Source organism: Leuciscus leuciscus (genome assembly GCF_965113295.1).
Source record: "Leuciscus leuciscus genome assembly, chromosome: 20".
Taxonomy (NCBI): Eukaryota; Metazoa; Chordata; class Actinopteri; order Cypriniformes; family Leuciscidae; genus Leuciscus; species Leuciscus leuciscus.
In genome coordinates, this window is record NC_138744.1 from 20792114 (window position 1) to 20814351 (window position 22238).

A 22238-nucleotide genomic window follows, 5' to 3' on the forward strand; every position below is an offset into this window, starting at 1 on the left:
AATGGACACACAGAACCATCAAAACCTTCCTCAGAGACTTCACAGACTGCTTCAACTGCAAAGGACTGTATGAGTTCCCAGGTTCTGATTCTGCCTGCAGATTGATGTCACTTAAACGATTCCTGATCTTGCTACACGCTCTAAGTGCTGTACATGCTGAGAAATAATAATTTTTCTGTGACCATGAAAAATACCCTTTCTGAGAGTTGATACTTGTACCCCTAATCAGGTTTACAAGTCACTGTGTAGAATGAACACACGCAAGGCGACAGGTCCAGATAACATCCCAGGACGTGTCCTCAAGCTGTGTGCTTCAGAAGTGACCAACGTAACCACTGACATATTTAATCTTTCCCTCACCCTGGCAACAGTCCCATTCTGTTTCAAGTCCACCACTATCATTCCTGTTCCAAAGAAAGACACAGTTTCCTGTCTTAACGACTACAGACCAGTGGCTCTCACAGCGGTTCTCGTGACGTTTTTTGAGTCTCGTTAAAAAACACATTCTGAGCATCATGCCAACAAACCTGGACCCACTACAGTTTGCATATAGGACAAATAAATCCATAGAGTATGCTATTTCATTTGCTATTCACAAAATTCTGTCTCACCTGGAAATTAAGATTGCTATGCCAGACCCTTTACCCTTTATTGATTATAGTTAGGCATTCAACACTATCATCCCCTCAAAACTGATAACCAAGCTGCATAACCTGGGGCTGCCTTCTAACTGTGTAACTGGATACTGGAGCTTCCTCACAGTAGACCACAACGTGTTCGCACTGGAAAACACCCCTCCAGCACCAGCATAATGAACACGGGCACTCCTCAAGGCTGTGTACACAGCCCCATACTGTACACTGTTTTCACGCATGACTGTGTCACTACCCAGCCCAAAAATGTCATCATAAAATTTGCAGATGACACCACAGTCATTGGTCTTGCTGCTTACCAGAAGGAAGTGTTGGAACTGGTCACATGGTGTGAGGCTAATAACCAGAGGTGGGAGTAAGTCACTAAATGCAAGTCTCAAGTCAAGTCCAAGTCTTAACATTGCAAGTCAAAGTCAAGTCAAGTCATTCTGTTGTAAGGGTCAAGTCAAGTCAAGTCAAGTCAAGTCAAGTCATACTCTTTGTCAAGTCAAGTCAAGTCATGTCGCAACATAGTCATCAAGTCATACCAAGTCACACACAGGCTCGTTTTACACATTTTTGTAAATGTGGGATTCTGGGACTTTTATTACTTATTTAGACACAGAGGGCTGATGGGTTACAAAAATAAATAAATTAACTTGTGTGTAATAAATAAAATATCATTAAGAAGCACCTTAAATGCTCTAAAATAAAAATAAATTAAATGAACACAAGTAAACAAGAATTAATACAACTTTTCCCATCTTGTGCTAGCCCTAGTTATTTTGCTGTGATGTCCCCTATGAAAGTGTAAACTAAACAAACAAACAAAAAATTTCAATTTAATCCAATTAGGCCAACGTGAACATGCTTAAAAAGAACTAAGAACATATATCTGGGAATTTCATATTATTGTAAGTTTTTCAGACAGTAGAGAATGTGCTGATGTTCCCTTCTCAGGAGGAGTCAGAACTACAGCTGTTAAACTGGATCATTTCTATCTATGAATACCCTGATGTATCTGTGTAAACATGGAGTGAACATTGTCACATGCCCCAATCTCAACATATAGTAATAATACCTATAAGTGTCCAGGGATGCAAACACATGTATGGTCAAAAAAGAAAGAGGTTATCGAAGCCCTCGCCCGGGGCAAATTTCCGGATACTTACATAATTGTGATGAATTTAATCCTTTTTAAGTTATTATTTTGCAGTGTAAGATTACAGTTAACACCTTTAAAATATTACATAATGTATTGTGTATTTTTATTAAACTTGATGAGTGTATAAATCAGCAGCAAAAAGTAATTCTTGATAAAATCTGCACAGTAATTTTATAAAAACTAAACATGTTAATAAAAACAAATTACTATTAGTACTCTTATAAAATTCAATCAGGCAATCATACATTTCACAATTTTATATTTATATATTAATGTCAAGAATTCAGAAGTGTATATAGCCTACACTACACAGAAATAATATACAATTAAATTATGCTTATTTTAAATGTATTGAGTAGGCTAGCTAGGTATAAAAAAAATAGGCTTTTAATAATCTTTCAGTGCGCAAAACCATGATAATATGAAACGCTTCAAAACAGAGCGCACAAAGCGCGTATGCGCATCGCGGGTGCAGAATGATGCGCTGCACTGCACAAGTGCGCATTTAAAAGTTCACGGCACAAAGCGAAGAAATGTCGAGCGCACAAATCCTAGTGTTACGTGTATATCTGTCCAACAGTTTATTGATCATTTGTTTCACCGTTTTAAATTCCAGTTATTGTGCGTTTGATGCCGATTCATAGTCCTTGTGATGTGTGATCTAACAGGCACACGGTAGCTAACGTTAGTTGTTTAAAAACAGCAAAAAACTCCAACAAAATAAAGTCATTTTATGCAAATCCACAGCCTTTTATCTACAGATCATGCATTATAATGTGAATATATCATAATGGAGAGAGTTTTACCGTGCATCCAACCGGAAGAGGCGCGCGCGCGCTGTTTGAATACAGAATGGAGAATGATTGACAGCCGCAGAGGAGGGAAACGAGTTTCCGTAAAAAAAAAAAAGAAAATCACAATAATAATAAAAAAACAAAATTCCACAAGTCATTTCAAGTAAATAGGCACAAGTCCGAGTCAATTCTAAAGTCACAAGGAGCAAGTCTAAAGTCAAGTCGAGTCTTTTCAGAGATCTAGTCAAGTAAGTCTCATAAAATTGCACTCGAGTCTGACTTGAGTCAAGTCATATGACTCGAGTCTCCCACCTCTGCTAATAAGCTCACACTTAACATCAGTAAGACCAAGGAGATGGTTGTGGACAGGAGGAGGAATGAGCATGTCTATCAGCCACTGAGAAGCTGAGGTAGAGAGAGTGGTCAGTTATAAGTTCATTGGTGTCCACATCTGTGAAGACCTCAAGTTGACGCAGAACACAATGAAACTGGTAAGGAAGGCCAACCAAAGAATGTACTTCCTCAGGAGACTGAGGAAGTTTGGCATGTCACCACATATACTTCATAACTTCTACAGATGCACTATGGAGAGTGTGCTAACTTGCTTTGTGGTCTGGTAACAGCACAGCACAGCACAGCACATGACAGATGGGCACTTCAGCCGGTGATAAAGCTGGCCCAGAAAATCACTGGGACAGATCTCCCTTCACTGCAGGACATCAACAATAAAATGATTTACAAACAGACTAGCAACATTATCAGCGACCCCACTCATACCACCCATAATTTCTTCATCCTCATGAAGTCCGGCAAGTGATACAGGAGCACTGTGTCCAGAACACCCAGGCTCCGGAACAGTCTATACCCCCAGGCCATTAGACTGATAAATGGTTGTCACCCACTGCCACTTCCACTTGGACCATCAGGATTAGATAAGCCCCTCTGCACTTTACCTACTGTACTTTGCACAACCTCATACTGCATTTAACTGATAGGCGTGGACAATTCAAATACCAACTTTACATAGACACTCAACACTTTAATTCTAATGTCGATTTATCGATACCTGCAATGTGAAAGACTTTAATCTCTTATTCTTTTATTCATACAGAACATATAATTGCCATTGCTTATTCATTTTAATGATTATTCCTGGTTTGACATTATGGGATGTTCTCTTACGAGAGTACTCTCGTGTTGCGTAAGCTAGCTTACGCTACGGGAAAAACCCTTTTCTCGAGAATACTGAAGCCAAAAATTATCCTTAATTTTGCATTAGTTTAAAACGCATTGCTGCATAAGCAGACCTAGGCAGAGCGGCTCGCGCGCCTATTGGTTGCTCAGCAGCAACTGCTGCAACCTATCCAGGACCTGCTCGTGACGAAGCACCAATGAGGGCCCGTGCGCGTCACGTCCCGCCAGAATGGGCGTGGCTACAGGCTATAAAAGCAGGCCCGTGAGGTTGTTCTCTGATTTTTCAACTCTTCAGCGAAGTGGACACTCACCTCGCTGTTCTCCGGAGAAGCTGCGCCGTCGAAGAGCCTTCAGCGGGACGAGCTTCAAGCCGGCCATCTCGCCGCTTCCTCTGCCGTTCCTGCTGCGCTATCCGGCGCCGAATATCCTTTTCATTACCGCGTGTTACGTTACACACGCTTGCATCTAAAAGAGCGAGGCGTTGTTGCAAATGCCTCTTTTCAAAAAGTGCGGCTCCTGCCGAGCCGATCTCAGCGAAGGGGACCGCCACATCCTGTGCGTTTCCTGCCTGGGACAGACACACGCGGACCACACGCTTTCCCTGGGCGGCTGCCCGGAATGAGAAGTGATGTCTATGACGACCCTGCGGGCTCGCCTAGCATCTTTCAGCGTGGATCCCGCCCCTCCGCTTCTCTCTTCTGGGCCGCGCCGTAAAAAGCGCCATTCACAGAGAACACCGGAGGCATCTGCCGCGAGCGCTTGCATGCCGGATCTCTCCCCGTGTGCATCGCTCTCTGCATCCCCCACCTCTATCACGGCCGGCCAGCCGCCCACTGTGGATATCGAGTCGGGGGGAGATGACGCAGAAGGGGACAGCTGCTCTATTCTGGCTTCTGACTGCGAAGGCTGGTCGGGCTCCATTCCGGACCCCGCCCCTTCTCTTCAGGAATCGAGCGGTGTGCGGTCTACGTTCGACGCCGAGCTTCTTCGCCTGCTTACCAAGGCCGTGGAGGACCTCGGCCTCGATTGGTCGCTTCCTGACGAGCCTGCACCCAGCAGGCTGGACGGTTGCTTTCTGCCAGGCCGCCGCTCGACGCCTCACACGAGGCCTGCCCCCTTTCTTCCGGAGCTCCACGAGGAGCTCACTAAGAGCTGGAAGGCGCCATTTTCTGCCAGGCTGCGTTCTACTGTCTCTTCGACGCTCTCTCTAGTAGACGGCGCGAAAGACAAGGGCTACCTCTGCATTCCTCCGGTCGAGGAACCGGTAGCCACGCACCTCTGCCCGCCTTCCGCCGGATGGCAGTCTCATCCTTCACTGCCTTCCAAAGCCTGCAGGACTACTTCGGCTTTGATCGGTCGCGCCTTCACCGCCGCCGGTCAAGCCGCGTCCGCACTTCACACGATGGCCGTGCTTCAGGTGTATCAGGCCAACCTTCTCCGTAAAATGGACGAGGCGGGCCCGAACCCTGAGAATTTTAATGACCTCAGGAGCGCGACCGACTTAGCGCTACGAGCCACTAAGTCCGCTGCTCAGGCCATCGGGAGGAATATGGCGTCTCTCACTGTCACCGAGAGACACTTGTGGTTAACGCTGTCCGACATGAAGGAGTCCGACAGAGCCACTTTCCTCGACGCGCCCGTGGCGCCATCCGGTCTCTTCGGCCCGGCTGTCAAGGGGTTTTCGGAACGGTACTCCGAGGTTCAGAAAACCTCCCAGGCTATGCGGCATTTCTTGCCGAAGTGCTCCAGTTCCGCTACGGGTCGCTCTAAACAGCCGCCCAACCGGAAATCAGCGCCACAGCCTCCCCCGCCGTCAGCCTCACAGCGCCGTCAGCCGAGGGATTCCCAGCGCTCACGCTCTTCCAGCCGCCACAGACCGCCTCCCCCTCGGGGACCCCGGTCCAAGATTGTGCTGAAGGCAGAGCCCTCAAAGTCTTCCTGACCGCGTTAGGAAGATGAAGATGGTCGAGTCCCGCTGCGGCCGGACCGCCATCAAAATCAGCGCGCCTCGCTCTCACAGTTCCCTCAGCAGAGGTGACTGGAGATGTGTATTTCACAGCCAACGAGCCCGTTACACAACACGCTCGCCTGTACCCAAAGGCCGTTTTTACGGCCGCCCAAATAAATCACAGAAAGAGCATTCTGTCTGTTTATCCGGCTCACGCCGATGGTGTTATAAATGTAGGTCATGTGCCCACTCCACAGTGTTCGCGCCTACATACAAACATTTCACGGCCCATATCCATAAACTCGGCTCACGCCGTGTGTGTTTTGAATGTGGGAAAGGTGCCCGCTGTACAGCGCTCATCCCTACACACAAACACGGGCTGCTCTGTGATAAGCACTCATTCAGAGCCCCCGTCAATAAACACAAAACCTGTCCCGTGTGTAAATCACCCTCTACCAGACACGAGCTGTGTTATGTGTGTGCGAAGCGCGCGCGCCTCCATGACCACGCGATCTCTCTCAGGCGCTGTGAGATATGTGCCACACACACACAGCGACAACAGCCCGCGCGTTATTCTCCCTCTAGTTCGCTCGCAGACCCCCTCGCTTTCGAGCCAGGGTCGAAACCACGGTGAACAGTGAAGTAGCACACCTACTTCGCGCCGAGATTGCGAAACTGTTAGAGAAACGAGCCGTAGAAGCCGTCCCTCACACACTGAGCGAGGCAGGTTTTTACAGCAGATATTTCCTCGTTCCAAAGAAGGATGGCGGTCTCAGACCCATCCTAGATCTCAGACGGCTGAACAGAGCCCTTATGCAGAGATCGTTCAAAATGCTCACGACAAATTCGCCCGAGGGACTGGTTTATCTCTGTGGATCTGAAAGACGCATATTTTCAGATTCAAATAGCGCCCCATCACAGGCCTTTCTTGCGATTCGCCTTCGAGGGGCTGAGCTATCAGTACACCGTCCTGCCGTTCGGTCTGTCCTTAGCACCCCGTACATTCACGAAGTGCATGGATGCAGCGCTCGCTCCCCTGAGACAACGGGGGATGCGAATACTGAACTATCTGGACGACTGGCTTATTCTAGCCCAGTCAGAGTCAGAGTTAATAGCGCACAGGGCTCTATTACTCGACCATTTACGGGATTTGGGTCTCCAAATCAACTGGACCAAGAGTTTACTGTCTCCCAGCCAGAGAATCTCTTTTCTGGGAACAGACTTAGACTCTGTGTCAATGACAGTGCGGCTGACGTCACAGCGCGCGCTGCAGATTCAGCGCTCAGCTGCAGCTTTCAGGACCGGCAGCATTTTTCCTCTCAAACGTTTTCAGAGGATGCTGGGTCTTATGGCTTCGGCCTCGGCAGTGCTTCAGCTGGGCTTGCTTTTCATGCGCCCGCTGCAGCACTGGCTGAAGACGCGGGTCCCGCTGCGAGCATGGTCCGCTGGCCGCGTTCGCCTCAGGGTAACTCAGAACTGTGTCACAGCACTGAATCCCTGGAAGGCGGCAGACTGGTATCAATCAGGAGTGGATCTGGGCATGGCTTCGAGACGAAAAGTAATCTCGACAGACGCATCCAACTCAGGTTGGGGCGCCCTCTACGAGGGCAGACCAGTGTTTGGTCTGTGGGCAGCCTCAGAAAGGCGCCTACACATAAACTGTCTGGAGATGAAAGCGGTCGAAAATGCCTTGAGATACTTTCTCCCCCTCCTCAAAGGCCACAACGTTTTGGTCCGCACGGACAACATGTCAGTGGTGTCATACATCAACCGCCAGGGCGGTCTCAGATCACGGAGCCTTCACAAGCTGGTGGAACTCCTCCTCTTGTGGGCCCATCACTCCAAAATGTGGGCCCAGACATGCTGTCCAGGGACAACGTTCCCCCCGGGGAATGGTCCCTGCACCCTCAGATAGCCCAGTTACTATGGGACATCTTCGGCAGAGCGGATGTCGACCTCTTTGCGTCGACGGAGAACGCGCACTGCCCAGTATTCTTCACGAAACAGAGAGATGAGCTGGCCCACGACTGGCCCAGCCGTCCGCTCTATGCGTTTCCCCCGATCGCGATGTTACCACAGGTAATCAAGCGCATCAGGGAGAGCAAATGCTCTGTGCTCCTCGTGGCGCCGCTCTGGAGGAATCAAGTGTGGTTCTCAGAGCTGATGCAACTGACGAGCACGACTCCGTGGCCGATTCCGGTGAGGAAAGATCTCCTCTCCCAGGCCAGGGGCGCGATCTGGCACCCGCGCCCCGACTTTTGGGCCCTGCATGCATGGGCCATCAACGGGTACCCGCTAACCTCCCAGCGGCAGTGTTGAACACAATTACTCAGGCTAGAGCACCCTCTACGAGAAGGCTCATTGTTAGGTTCCTAAGAGGAGCTAGGAGGTTAAATCCTCCTCAGCCCCCTCTGGTTCCAGCCTGGGACCTCTCCTTGGTCCTGGAAGCCATGAAGGGCGAACCCTTTGAACCCCTTCAGTCCGTGGATTTGCGGTATCTTTCACTGAAGACCGCTTTTCTCATGGCTCTCGCTTCAGTTAAGCGAGTGGGTGACCTTCACGCGCTCTCTGTGAGTGCTTCGTGCTTGGAGTTTGGGCCTAATGACTCTAAAGTCATCCTTAAACCGAGGCACGGTTATGTCCCCAAAGTGCTTTCCACTCCGTTCAGATCACAGATCATTTCACTGTCAGCTCTTCCGAGATCTGAGGGTGAGGACGATGTGAATTTTCTCTGCCCCGTCAGGGCGCTGAGAATATATGTCGAACGGTCTGATGCTTTCAGGCAGTCAGAGCAGCTCTTCGTTTCGTTCGGTGGCCGCACTAAGGGCTTAGCCACATCGAAACAGAGCCTGTCCAGATGGATAGTTGACGCTATCGCTATGGCTTATAGGTCTAAGAACCGTCATTGCCCTCTGGGCGTCAGAGCGCACTCCACCAGAGGCATGGCCTCGTCGTGGGCGTGGTCTCGCTCCATGATATTTGTACGTCGGCGGGCTGGGCCTCTCCGTCTACATTTATCAGGTTTTATAACCTGGAGGTGCCTGCCCTACAGGCTAAACTGTTGTCAGTCTAACATACTAGCTCTGTTCGCTCTCGCTGCAGATCGACAAAGACTGTGTGTGGTTTGTGTTATACACAGGCTCCAGATCGACAGACCAGGTCTTCCTGTCTGTGATCGTTTTTCACCTGTCCTTCGGGTTCAGGTGGCTGACAGGCAGTGTTATCATTCTTAGTTCAGCCCACGGATGTACCTGGCTGTTCTATTGTATTAAGCACCCATTCCCACACTCTGGAATGGTTATCTCTCCCTGGGCCCAACCCTCATCGGCCCAGATATTACCACTTACGTTTGTCCCCGGGCACATGCCCTTGGGAACGTGCATGTGGACCTTCTCTAGCACGCACGGCGTTTTACATTGGGTTCCCGTAGCGTAAGCTAGCTTACGCAACACGAGAGTACTCTCGTAAGAGAACGCTCTCGGTTACTAACGTAACCTCGGTTCTCTCTAGATGAGGGAACGAGTGTTGCGTAACCCTGCCGTGCTTGTGCTACTTCTGGTTCGCTTCAGATTGAAAAACCAGAGAACAACCTCACGGGCCTGCTTTTATAGCCTGTAGCCACGGCCATTCTGGCGGGACGTGACGCGCACGGGCGCCCGCGCCCTCATTGGTGCTTCGTCACGAGCAGGTCCTGGATAGGTTGCAGCAGTTGCTGCTGAGCAACCAATAGGCGCGCGAGCCGCTCTGCCTAGGTCTGCTTATGCAGCAATGCGTTTTAAACTAATGCAAAATTAAGGATAATTTTTGGCTTCAGTATTCTCGAGAAAAGGGTTTTTCCCGTAGCGTAAGCTAGCTTACGCAACACTCGTTCCCTCATCTAGAGAGAACCGAGGTTACGTTAGTAACCGAGAGCGTTTTCTATGTTTTATTGCCTTGTCCTTTTATATATATATGCTTGTATATTCTTGTAATTTATTGTCTGTTCCCCTTCTACCCTGTTTTGCTTGTGAGGAGATAATAAAATAACAATTTCATTGTACCAAGTACATCTGACAATAAAGATTTTTAACTTTTGATAGACAGCCAAAATAGAGTGTTTACTGGATGAGCAGTTTAACTGATTGTAATGTTAATTCTGATTCATCAAGTTAATTCAATTAACTGATCCAAATATTTGTAATTAATTATGATAAGTTATGATTAATTATTGATATTTCCCCTTTGAGCTAATTTGCTACAGCATCATTTGGCACCTTTTCTCATCATTGAATGGATTGTGGTCGAGTGTGAGATGAAGGCCAGACCAGCGTCATTAAAAACAGCAGCTGTATTCTCTCCACCGCCATACGAACACCCCAGATCATACGACTGCATGGAGGTGAACACCTTCGAACAGGAAAATGAGAAACAGGTAAAATAACAAAAACTCAAGAACAAATTTGGGTTTATCTTATATGGAGGCCTATATCAGATTTTTCAGAAACGAATAGGTGCTAGTTAGTGCAACACACCTGTTTTGGAGTGAGTTTGTTTTGAGAACCCAGGGCATAAATGGCTTTGTCCACAACAAGTAAGGCCACTTTTGCATTCTGTGTTCCCACATCAATATCAAGCTCAGCTGAATCTTCTGGCTCATATTTATGATTGCCATTCAGTTTTATCTCAAGCTAAACAGGAGATGGGAAAGCAGAACTGTAAACATTTGGCAATATTTTACTGTATTGTATAATTTTGACATAAGGTTACTAAAACATTGTGAGCTGTTAAAAATATTTTAAAAGCATTTTAGTGCCTGCTTACCTTTCCCTCACACCTGTCCTCTACATCTACCCACACTGAGTCTGCAATGATGTCACCATCTGTGTCATAGTAAAAGGCGATCACTCTGAAGGACGGGATCATCTCTGGGCTGATACGGATGGATATTTTTACTGCAGAACCTGATTCAACAGAGCTTGCTGTTCTCAGCATGCCTCTGTTGACAATCTAAAGAGATGCACATATTTCTCAAGAGTTCTGAGGTTTATAAAATAGTAAATCTTAATGAAAAAAATCCTAATGAGTGCAGTAAAAATATCTAAACATGCTTTCTGTAAATCTAAATAAATGTGCTATACGGAAAATTGAGTAAGATATTAAAATATTATTGTTTTCTGAGAATATATGAAAAAAAAAAAATTGACCAATGGTATATTAAAAACATTAGACATTTCACCACATGTAATAGAAGGAACATTTAATGCATTACTTACCATGTAATATATTTGCCCATCTACTGGATTGCCATTGACATAAAATGCAACATCTAGAGAATCTTCTAATGACAGGACATTATTAGTCACACTCAGATACAGGAAGCTGTTCTTTGTGGATTTCTTTGGGCGCACTTCTTTTGTTGACTTGAAACCATCCACTGTTGCCTGTTGAAAATAATCAATCAAAAATGTACATTGGGAGGAATATATATTTTGTTTTTTAGGCCTGTTTCACACCACCCACAAAATCATTGTTGTAACTTAATACAAAATAGTAAAAATAGTAAATATCAGCAATGGGTTTCATACACTGTAACTGTTTGTTTTTTTGGATTACCTTATCACAAAAAGGATTTGGAGTGTTCTATTTGAGAAAGTCTCTTTCTTTCGGCTTGTTCCCTTTTTTGTCAGGGGCCGCCACAGCAGAATAATCCGCATAGCAAAGCACACAAATATGAGTAGCCTACACAATTGGTTTTCTATTGTTAAGTGTCTAGCTGTAACATTCTAACACCACATAGTTTCAAACTGTACAAGTCTGGCACCGCAATGTGGCAAAATGCGGGGAAAGAGCAGTGCTAACGCTGCTTCGTGACATTTTTCTTTAATTTCATGCATTAAAATTATTAACTAATTTAACGCACCACCCCGCCCCAGACTTACCCAAGTCAACATAAATTGAATTCAGTTGATTGGTAACGTACATGATGCAGGGCAAAAACTCACTTCGTGATGTAGCCTATAGAATGCAATTAGAATGCCCTTAAAATTCAAGATATTGGGCAAAAATACCCATGTATTTGAGTCTCATGATTATTTAATTGCAGTGTAAATGCATTTATGCCATGTCTAAGCTGTAATAAATGGTCTGTAACTATATCTAAATGCCAATTCAAATGCAGCTTCTGAAAAAAATTACTTAAAAGTTTGTGTAATTAATTCTTTGTTGAATCAAATTCAATATTTGATTCTAAAGCTACTTTTTTTTAATAAGGGCTTTCGCACCAGATAGTTCTAGGAAATAACCACCAGTGTGGTTCTCCAAGAACTAATGGTTCCCATAGGAACGTTTTCCTGGTTGCATTTGCATTACCAGTAGGAAATCTGAAGTGACGTAAGCCGCGCTTGTTGTTGTTACTTTTTTTTTTTTTGACGGCGCTGAGAATGCCAGCCAGAGCCTGAGCAAACAAACAGTGCTCGCATTCTCTGTGTTCATTAGTTTATGGTCTGTCTAACAGTCCTGTCTAATACGTTATGGAACTGTTATACATATAAAGTAGACATTAATGAAAAGTTATTAGCATGCAAATTACATAATCATGTTTGCCTTGGTCCCCTCATAGTCGCGTTGGATTTTCTCCTCAGCATAAAGGTTAAGACCCCATCTATCACTGTTTTCCATGTTTGTAGAGTTAGTTTCTGGAGTAAATTTATAGGCTATAATCTGTGTTTTTACACAGCCTTTTTTAAAAATGGTGTGTGCTGGTGTTTCACGTGTGTTTGGCCAATCAGCATACTCTAACGTCGCGGATAGTTCCTATAGTGTTGCTAAATTAGTAGGAGCTAAATTAGTTTCTCTAAAAGGAGTTCCTAGAACTAAAATCGTTCCTAGTTCCTGCGGTGCGAACACGCCAAAAAAACGGAAACTTCCGCCAATAGTTCTAGGAACTATGAAAAGGTTCCTCCGGTGCGAAAGCCCCTAATGTCTATTTGTTGTTTTTCTCATTTAACCTAATAATGATTTTAAAATATCTTTTGGGGAAACTTCTTAGCCAAATTTGATGTGTGATTCATTTGCGCAAAATTTTTATTAATCGGCACATCATATAATTGTAACGATTATGTTCAGTTTTGGTTTGTTTTCTCTGTGCTCTGTTCCTGTTTGTCTGTGTTCCCTGTCTGTCTGTGTTCCCTGTCAGTCGGTCACTCTCGACTTCACGTCGGTGTCCGGTGAATACGAATCCTCTCTAGCGAAATTCCTATTTGTCAGTCACCGACGTGACGTCTCCGTTCCCTCCTTCAGGGAATGAGGGTTACATACGTAACCGAGACCTTCCCTATGCTAGTTTATCTTCATAGGTTTTTCATTGAGTTTTCACTTGTTCCACTTGTATGTATTCAAGCCCTGAGTTTCCTTCGTTCTAATGTCCAGTGATGTTAATGTTAAAGTGGTTGTGTCTGATTTATTCTCCTGTGATCTCCTCAGTCTTCTGTTGTTAATTTAATAAAGACTTTATTTGTTCATATACTCCTTTCGTCGTATGCTTCATACAGCCATATGTGACAGAATACTGGACCATGACAAGATTTTTTTGTGGCGTTATTTTCTTTTTGTTTCGTTATGTAGGCCTACTTGCCGGCCACCCAACAGCTCTGTCTAGAGCTGGTGGAGCAAAGCCTTGAGGACCACACAAGGACCTTTTTAGACCTGGCGTACCTCACACACTTCCCTTACTGCTTGCTGTGTGTGTGTTTTTTTTCACCATCGGCCCTGCGGGCGACATCACCTGCGCCACTCCAGAAACAGAGTCCAGCCAGCCATCAGCCAACTGCATGGACATGACGCCAGAGCTCACCACAGACAAAGGGCTTGAGCCTGCCGCGATGCACGTGCCAGTGCCAAGAGCCAGGACTGAGCGAGCCAACACCCCAGAGGCCCATTGAGGATCTGACCAGGTGCGTGAGCCGGCTACAACTTGTGATGCCGTGAGAGTACTTGTGGAACATGAGGGCATGGAGGAAAGCCCTGCCCAAATTCCCACCTTTGAGGGTGAGCTGCAGCTGGCCTCTGTACATTTTTATGATTTGAAAGAGGATATTTTTTTTCTCCAGTCCCTGCCGTCTTCTGTCCAGTACAAAGTCTCCTATGCCCCCGTTGCTTCCACCCAGCTCAAAGTCTCCTGTGCCTCTGCTGGTTCTTCCCACCTCAAAGTCTCCTGTGACTCCAGTGTTCCCACCCAGCCTCCCTCTCCCACCTCCTTTTCCCAGTTCAGCCAGTTCCTCTGCCCCACCTCCTCTCATTCCCTTCAGCCCCTACACTCCATTGCCACTCTGTCGTATGGATTTACCACAGGTCTTCCGGTCTCCAGCTCTGCTCATTCATGAGGATCCTTGCTTCCAGCCACTGAACACGACTTATCGGTTCCACCTTGGCTCCTCCCTCCCTCGGCTCGACCTGGGACCATCATCCTTACGGCTCTGCCTTGGTCAAACATCATCCTGCATGTGCCACTAATTTACAGGCCTTCAGTTACGTTTCATCCCTCCACCCCTTTGGCTCTGTCAGGCTCTGCCTTCCCTCCAGCTCGCCTGGCCTCAGTCCTCTGGCAACCTAGCTCCACCTTGGATGCTCGTCACTGCGGCTCAGATCTAAGATCTATATAAGGCCAGGAAGAGTAGGCTATTTTTGAGTGGTTTCGGTTGTTCCTACATTTTTACGTCATATTAGAATGAGTTTTAGAACAAAGGTTACTGATGAATCATGAATTGTTCATGAAAACATTCTTATGCAGATTCACTCTCAAATTCATGCACTCGCACAGTTAGTGAATGAGACCTAATGCTTTTGCCAGCAGTGTGAAACAGCCTTCACAGGTATTAAAATAACTTTATTATTTGATTGTTTAACCTGCACTGAAATGGAAGGTGGTGTTCCTTCCAAATGGAAATTTTGAAATGCAATTCCCTCTTTATTAGTTTTAATATTTAGGGACTTTTCTTTGGTGCTTGAGACATCTAACTTCACTTGAACATCTTCAGCTGGTGAACCATTTGGGTGATGGACTGTGACCTAATAAAAAACAGAAACCACTGTTACCCTATCCCAAAATCATCAGCAGAATGTTTTCCATTATAGAGTGAAAGCTACCATTATTAATTACTGCAAGCATAATCCTTTATGACTGACAGTATCATTATGATGCATAGTATTGTGAATAGAAGTTTGATTATATCAAATGGTGTTTTATTTACCACCGCTTGAAAGGGAAATGTAGGTGTGTAGAACGATCTTGTCCGAGATAGATCCACATTGTATGGACTCAAAACAACGGGAACGAAAGTTGCTGATTTCTGTACCTCACCACCTTATGAGAGGTGCACAGTCATTTTAGGTAAAAAACAAAACAAAACAAAAAAACAATTAACTTTTCAGCTAATAAATGTTACTATAGAACTGTAGGCATCTTAACATTAGGCTACACAGCACATGCAGACAAATTACATTGGTTTGTCTGTTTAATCAAAAGTCTGTTCAGCTAATCTTGCATTTTTGGGGCCAGATTTATTAAACAGGGCAAATTAGCAAAAAACTGCAATCCCATAAAAGCACAGATGGCAGTTGAAAGTTCTGCAAGTAATCCACTGACAATTAAAAATAAATTAAACGTCTCGGGTTACGTATGTAACCCTTGTTCCCTTGGCTTAGAGGGAACGAGACTGCGTCAATGACACTTTGGGGACACTCCCTTAGCGTAGCGGCTCTGAAGTATGAATGAAAACTAATCCAATCCTATTGGCGTTGCGTCGTGACGAAATGAGTGAGGTAAAAGCTAGATAAGGACGCCGGCACAGCATAGAGTTAGCTTCGCGATGAAGCAAGCGCTCCCAGTCAGGGGGAGGCGTGGCGAAGGGACGCAGTCTCGTTCCCTCTAAGGCAGGGGTCTCCAACCTTTTTTCATTTGAGAGCTACTTTTTAAAAATGAAAGTGATCGAGAGCTACTCATGTAATACAACACTTAAATATCTTAAATAATGTCTCATAACTCTCATATTAACAACTATCCAAACTGTTTTAGACCTAAAAGAGTTTTTGTTGGCCTATATGTCACCCTTAAATGTCAGAGAAAAGAACAGAATCAGAGATAAAAAAAAAAAAATTATAGAAAATTGTACTTTGCATATTATACTGTAAAAACACATAATTATAGTTGATTTTATAGTACATGATAACTAGAGATGAAATGGCATGAAAATTTCATTTCATGATTATAGTGACCAAAATGATCACGGTTATCACAGAATCCTGTTCAAAAAGTACTAATACTACACAATGAAATCAATTCACCAAGTTTTATGTCGAAAATCAGCAAATAACAAATAAACTTATATGCACTTTTTGTTTACATAAACATTAAAATAATAACATTAAAAATGATGGCCAGATTTTAAAGGAGTGTTTTGCAACATGTTATCTACTAACATGTAGGCTACAAGTTCAAATAAAGTTTTGACAGAAAAAGTTTTTATAAAAAGAATGAGTCAAAAAAGATAAATCACTGACATTTACAATGCACATTAGCTTATCTTTTATTATTAATAGTAAAATTCGGTCCGATTTTCCTGTTGCGTCTGTCGTTGCTATGCAACCGTGCACTGCGCTCTCCACAATGACAAAGTTTTAGTAGCTAATGGATTTCCACCGCCGAAAAAAATATTTATTTACGCAGAAGAATAAAAACACCCGTAATGTTTGGGTGCACTCCCATCCTTCATGTTAACTCGCTGCGCCTGGAAAAATGAGCGTGTCGCTTCAACTATTTGAAATAACGAACTTGAGCGCGCAAAAGACGCGATATGTGAACGGCCCTTGGCGAGCTACCTCCAATCAGGCCACGAGCTACTGGTAGCTCGCGAGCGACGTGTTGGAGACCCCTGCTCTAAGGGAACAAGGGTTACATACGTAACCCAAGACGTTCCCTGTCAAGGGAACTCGACTGCGTCAATGACACTTTGGGGAACGAATACCCACTATGCCACAACGAGCCCTGCCTGTCCCAGTGAGAAGCTGAATACAGGCACACTCAGGACGAGAGCACAAGGGTGCCAGGTGTCGAGGGAAGGTCCAAACTATAAAACCTAATAAAGGTATGCGGGGTAGCCCACCCTGCTGCATCGCAGACTTCTTTGATGGGAGCCCCAGAAAGGAGGGCTCTTGGGGACGCCATGCCTCTGGTAGAATGAGCCCTCACGGCCAGAGGTGAAGGCAGATTGCGCACCTGGTAGGCCGAAGATATAGCCTGAACGATCCAGTTACTGATGGTGGGCTTGGAGGCAGGAAGCCCCTTCTTGGGCGATCCGAAACACACCAGCAACTGGTCCGACTTCCGCCACGAAGAGGACCTCTGAATATAGATTCTGAGAGCTCTGATGGGGCAGAGCCGATGAAGTCTTTCTTCGACCGCCGTCTCATGAGGTGGAGGATGGAAAGCCTGCAGAACCACAGGCCGAGCCACATTGGATGGAACCTTAGGTAGATAGCCCGGCCTAGGATGAAGGATGGCTCTGATGTCGCCTGGAGCAAACTCCAGGCACCCGTGAGATAGAGAGAGCGCCTGAAGATCCCCTAGCCTCCTCAGAGAGGTAATGGCCAACAGGAAAGCCACCTTCAAGGACAGGTTCTTGGCCTCAGCCGACTCCAGAGGTTCGAAGGGGGCCTCGACCAGCCCTTCGAGAACCACTGCCAGGTCCCAGGTGGGAACCCTGGAACGAGCCGCAGGTCTCATCCTCCGAGCCCCATGGAGGAAACGTACGACCAGCTGTTGTCTTCCCAGCGGCCCATCACCCAGAGGAGCATGGAACGCCGCAATGGCAGCCACGTACACCTTAAGTGTGGACGGGGTAAGACCAGCAGAGAAGCGATCTTGGAGGAACTCCAGCACTGAAGCCACTGGGCAGTTAACTGGATCCACTTCACGTTGTCTACACCATGTGGTGAAGACATTCCACTTTAGGCCGTACAATTTCGTCATGGAGGGAGCTCTAGAGCTTAGTATGGTCTCAGTCACTCCTGCTGACAGACCAGCTTCTAGGTACTGTGGCCCTTCAGGGGCCAGACCCAAAGACTCCACAGCTCTGGGCGAGGGTGAAATATTGAGCCCTCCGCCTGTGACAGCAGGTCCCTCCTGATGGGAATCTCCCATGGAGGGCCGTCCAGGAGTGATATGATGTCCGAGAACCATACTCGGGCCGGCCACAACGGGGCTACGAACAGAAGACTGACCCCGTCGCGACGGACCCTCTCTAGAACTCCCGGGAGCAGAGCGATCGGGGGAAAAGCATACAGACGCAGCCTCGGCCACGTCTGCACCATGGCATCCAACCCCAGCGGGGCTGGATGAGTGAGGGAGAACCACAGTGGACAGTGGGTCGTCTCTCGAGACGCAAATAAATCCACTTCCACTGGGCCGAACCTCTGACATATTGACTCCACCACATCCAGGTGGAGCCTCCATTCCCCGGGCCTCAGCCCCTGCCTCGACAGGACGTCTGCTCCTAGGTTTTGGTCCCCTGGGACGTACATTGCTCTGAGAGACAACAGTTTCCCTTGAGACCAGAGGAGAATCTGATGCGCCAGTCTGCATAGAGGGTGTGACCTCAGTCCCCCCTGATGGTTTAAATAGGACACCACTGACATATTGTCTGTTCTCACAAGAACGTGGTGACCCTTGAGATCTGGGAGAAAGCTCCTCAGAGCCCGGAAAACCGCCAACATCTCAAGGCAAATTATGTGCCAGGAGGAATGTTGGTTCTGCCACAGACCTCTTGTAAAGCGGCCGTCCATGACCGTGCCCCAGCCCGTGAGGGACGCGTCTGTCGAAACGGTGACATGACGCTCCCAAAAGAGGCCCTTGGGACAGAAACCAAGGCTTCTTCCACATTGATAGGGAACGAAGACATTTGCGCGTAACCCTTATCATGCGAAATGGATTTCCCCTTGGTTTTCAACCACCACTGTAGGGCCCTCATGTGCCGCAGGCCAAAAGGAATCACGGTGGATGCTGCTGCCATGAGCCCTAACACTCTTTGAAAATGTTTCACAGTGATGGCTTGGCCTAGCTTTAACCCGGACACCGTGGCCAGGATGAACTCGATCCGTGCAGGAGACAGCTGTGCCCGCATCAAAACCGAGTCTCAACCCCAAGCTTTGAATGTGGCCAAGGACGACATCTCGATGCCGAACCGCCATATCTCGAGACTGGGCCAAAATGAGCCAGTCGTCAATGTAGTTTAGCACACGGATGCCCTGGAGCCTTAGCGGGGCCAGAGCGGCATCCATGCACTTGGTAAATGTGCAAGGGGAGAGAGCTAGGCCGAATGGAAGAACCCGATACTGGTACGCCTTGCCCCCAAAAGCGAACCTCAGGAACTTCCTGTGAGAGGGAAGGATGGAGACGTGGAAGTATGCGTCCTTCAGATCTATCGTGACAAACCAGTCCTCGGACCTGATTTGGTTCACGATCATGGGAATGGTGAGCATCTTGAACCTGAATCTCCTCAGAGACTGATTCAGATGCCTTAGATCTAGAATCGGACGCAACCCTCCATCCTTCTTTGGAACTATGAAATACCGGCTGTAGAACCCGGACTCCCTGTCTGGTGGAGGAACATACTCTATGGCCTCTTTTGCCAGCAGCGAGTGAACTTCTTGTTCTAACACTAGACCCTGCTCTGGGTACACTGCAGTCCAGAGCACCCCGTTGAACTTGGGTGGGCGCATGCGGAACTGCAGTCTGTACCCCTTTTCTACAGTACGCAGGACCCAAGGTGATATGTTGGAGAGGTTTTGCCATGCCTCGGCAAAATTCACCAAGGGAACCCTCGGGGCTGGTGTCGAGTGTTTTGCGAGAGCCCTTGACGATTCCCTGAAGCGAAGGACTGGCAGGGACTGGTCGAAAACGACTCTCGTTGTGCGAACGCAAATGCTCCCTGGCCACAAGCTCGCGGGGTGGACAGAGCAGGATGCGTTCGCCGGAAACGAATGTGTCCCGAAGCGCCATAGGCGGCGGGATCTCGATCGCTTTCTCTCGTGGGGGGCGGCCCTTAGAGGTTCCACAGACATTAGGACCTCTTTCCCTTAGCCTTTCTTGCCTGAAGAACAGTTCTTTAATCTGTCCTCTCAGGAGGCTGTGGGTGAGAGCGCCGTCTAGAGTCCCAAGCTCTCTGAGGGGGAGCTCTAGAAGCGACACTCTCTTTCTGGTCCCGTCTGTACGAGGAGCCTGAAGACGGCTGAGGCCGGCCACCAGCAGCCGTCTTCTTGGACCTTGAGCGGCGAGGGATGTACTGCTTAAAAGCTGCTCTCTGCTTCTTAGCTTCCTGAAATCTGTCGACGACCGCATTAACCGCGTCGCCGAACAGACCAGACGCCGAGACAGGGACATCCAGAAGAAAAGCCCTATCTTTCTCCTTAATTCCAGAAAGATTTAGCCACAGATGCCTCTCCGTGGTTACGAGAGCTGCCAAGGAGCGCCCAATAGCACGGGCCGTCTCCTTCGTAAACCCGGAGAGACAGGTCTGTGGCTCTGCGCAGCTCAGCGACATCCTCAGGTGTCGGGCCCTCGCCCTCATCAATGTCCCTTAGCAGGTCTGCTTGGTAGGCCTGTAAAATAGCCATGGTGTGCAGGCTCGCACCAGCCCGACCCGCCGCCATGTATGCCCTGCCCACTAAGCCAGATGTCATGCGACATGGCTTAGAGGGCAGAGCCGGGGCTTTGAGGGATGAAGCCGCATCAGGTGAAAGATAGTTGGCCAAGGGCTCCTCGACCGGCGGCATCATCCCATAACCATTCTCCTTAACCCCCACAATATTACAATAGTCCAATATCGGGGGATTAGACAGGTGAGAAGAATACGGCCTGTTCCATGACTTACACAACTCGTTGTGGATCGAGAAGGTGCCGAAGCAGTCTCGATCGCGTCTGCTAGCTCCCTCTGCGAGCCCCACGACCAGAACCGCGGGGAGCGCGAGGTTGGCCGGCTTCATCGAATATAGCCAGCCGGGAGCGCAGCACTCTGATCGGGAGTGCTTCACAGTGGCCGCAGGCAGTCCCCTCGAGAGCTGCCTGGGCGTGCTGCGCTCCCAAACATTCAACACACAAGTCATGAGTGTCCCCGCCCGTAATATAGCGCGGGCAAGGGTGCACACATAACCTAAACTGATCCTCGCTTGCCATCTCCTAACAACAAACAATTTCTTTTCAGATCACACACAACAGAGAGCACTTTCTGAAGAGCTAAAGCTAACTCTATGCTGTGCCGGTGTCCTTATCTAGCTTCCGCCTATGCCGTCACTCATTTCGTCACGACGCAACGCCAATAGGATTGGATTAGTTTTCATTCATACGCTAAGGGAGTGTCCCCAAAGTGTCATTGACGCAGTCGAGTTCCCTTGACAGGGAACTGACACAAAAAGAAGATAGATGCAGCCATGTCAAGAGCAAAATAGATTAAGACTCTTTTTTTGTTCAATGTTAAATAATGGCGCAAATACCAGTATATACAGAAAACCTTAGCAAATCTGTATATTTCATTATGCCTATGAAAGGGAAAATCCAACAAATGCATATGCAATAAGGTCAGCTGCAAAAATATCTGTGCATGCCTCATTGCGTGTCTTTAGTAAATCATAACAGTAGTTTTAACGCCAAAAGAGGGTTTGTATTGGCACAAGCTGTTAATAAATCTGGCCCTTAGTCTTTAAAGTTCAATTAACTTTGACAAAAATCATTTCATGTCTTGTGTCACGATTGATTACTTAAAATATCTGTGACTGTGACAGCAATGTAGAATTGGGCCTGAATCACAGCCAAATTTTCTAATGTTGAATCCAGGAGTTGCTTTATTTCTGAAATTGTAACTGTAATCTCAGCACGGCCTCCTTTCACCTAAAAAGGGGAAAACACCATGAAACAATATTAAAGAGTGATCTATGAGTATATAGTAATCTATGAGTGTACTTACTCTTCTTGGCGATTCAATAGATAACGGTTTCTACTCACAGATCCAGTTTTCTCCAGTCCCTTGATGAATTTGATTTCTCCAGGATTATTTTGTGACTCGTCTTTTTTCATCCCAAACCAACAGTTGAAAGCACCATCAATTACCTTGCCATATGTGTATCTTTCAAATGATTAAAAATAAAACTTTTTTAATCTACTGTCTCAAATTGAGTAATTTCACATTGATACCATTAATAGAACAGTTCACCTCAAAATACAGGTTTGGTAAATAATGACAAAATTCTTATTTTGGGGTAAACTATCTCTTGAAGAGTGTTATTTGAACTGAATGTGAACTTACGAGGCTTGAATGGTGAATGTGAATGTCTTCGCATTCACAAGCATAAAGGTTTTCTCTGACTGAACAGTAACCTCAAAACTGGGAGGAACTGACAAAAATGTATTGTATTTGAGTTAGATGCAATACGATATCTGTGAATAAAGTTATTTGTTTATATATATATATCAATTATAT

General features: G+C 46.7%; 1 protein-coding gene across 1 annotated transcript in view; it reads right to left on the reverse strand.

The window, feature by feature from the left end:
* Positions 1 to 22238, reverse strand: part of LOC309483075 (uncharacterized protein) — a 105201-nt gene that overhangs the window by 73132 nt on the left and 9831 nt on the right. The window contains exons 6-16 of the mRNA XM_082148719.1: positions 22065 to 22152; positions 21764 to 21884; positions 21520 to 21649; positions 14961 to 15073; positions 14617 to 14778; positions 13662 to 14021; positions 13472 to 13537; positions 10986 to 11153; positions 10534 to 10719; positions 10245 to 10400; positions 9987 to 10119 (exon numbers count right to left, since the gene is read on the reverse strand). Of these exons, the coding sequence (XP_082004845.1) occupies positions 9987 to 10119; positions 10245 to 10400; positions 10534 to 10719; positions 10986 to 11153; positions 13472 to 13537; positions 13662 to 14021; positions 14617 to 14778; positions 14961 to 15073; positions 21520 to 21649; positions 21764 to 21884; positions 22065 to 22152 (1683 nt within the window). The remainder of the gene's footprint in view (positions 1 to 9986; positions 10120 to 10244; positions 10401 to 10533; positions 10720 to 10985; positions 11154 to 13471; positions 13538 to 13661; positions 14022 to 14616; positions 14779 to 14960; positions 15074 to 21519; positions 21650 to 21763; positions 21885 to 22064; positions 22153 to 22238) is intronic.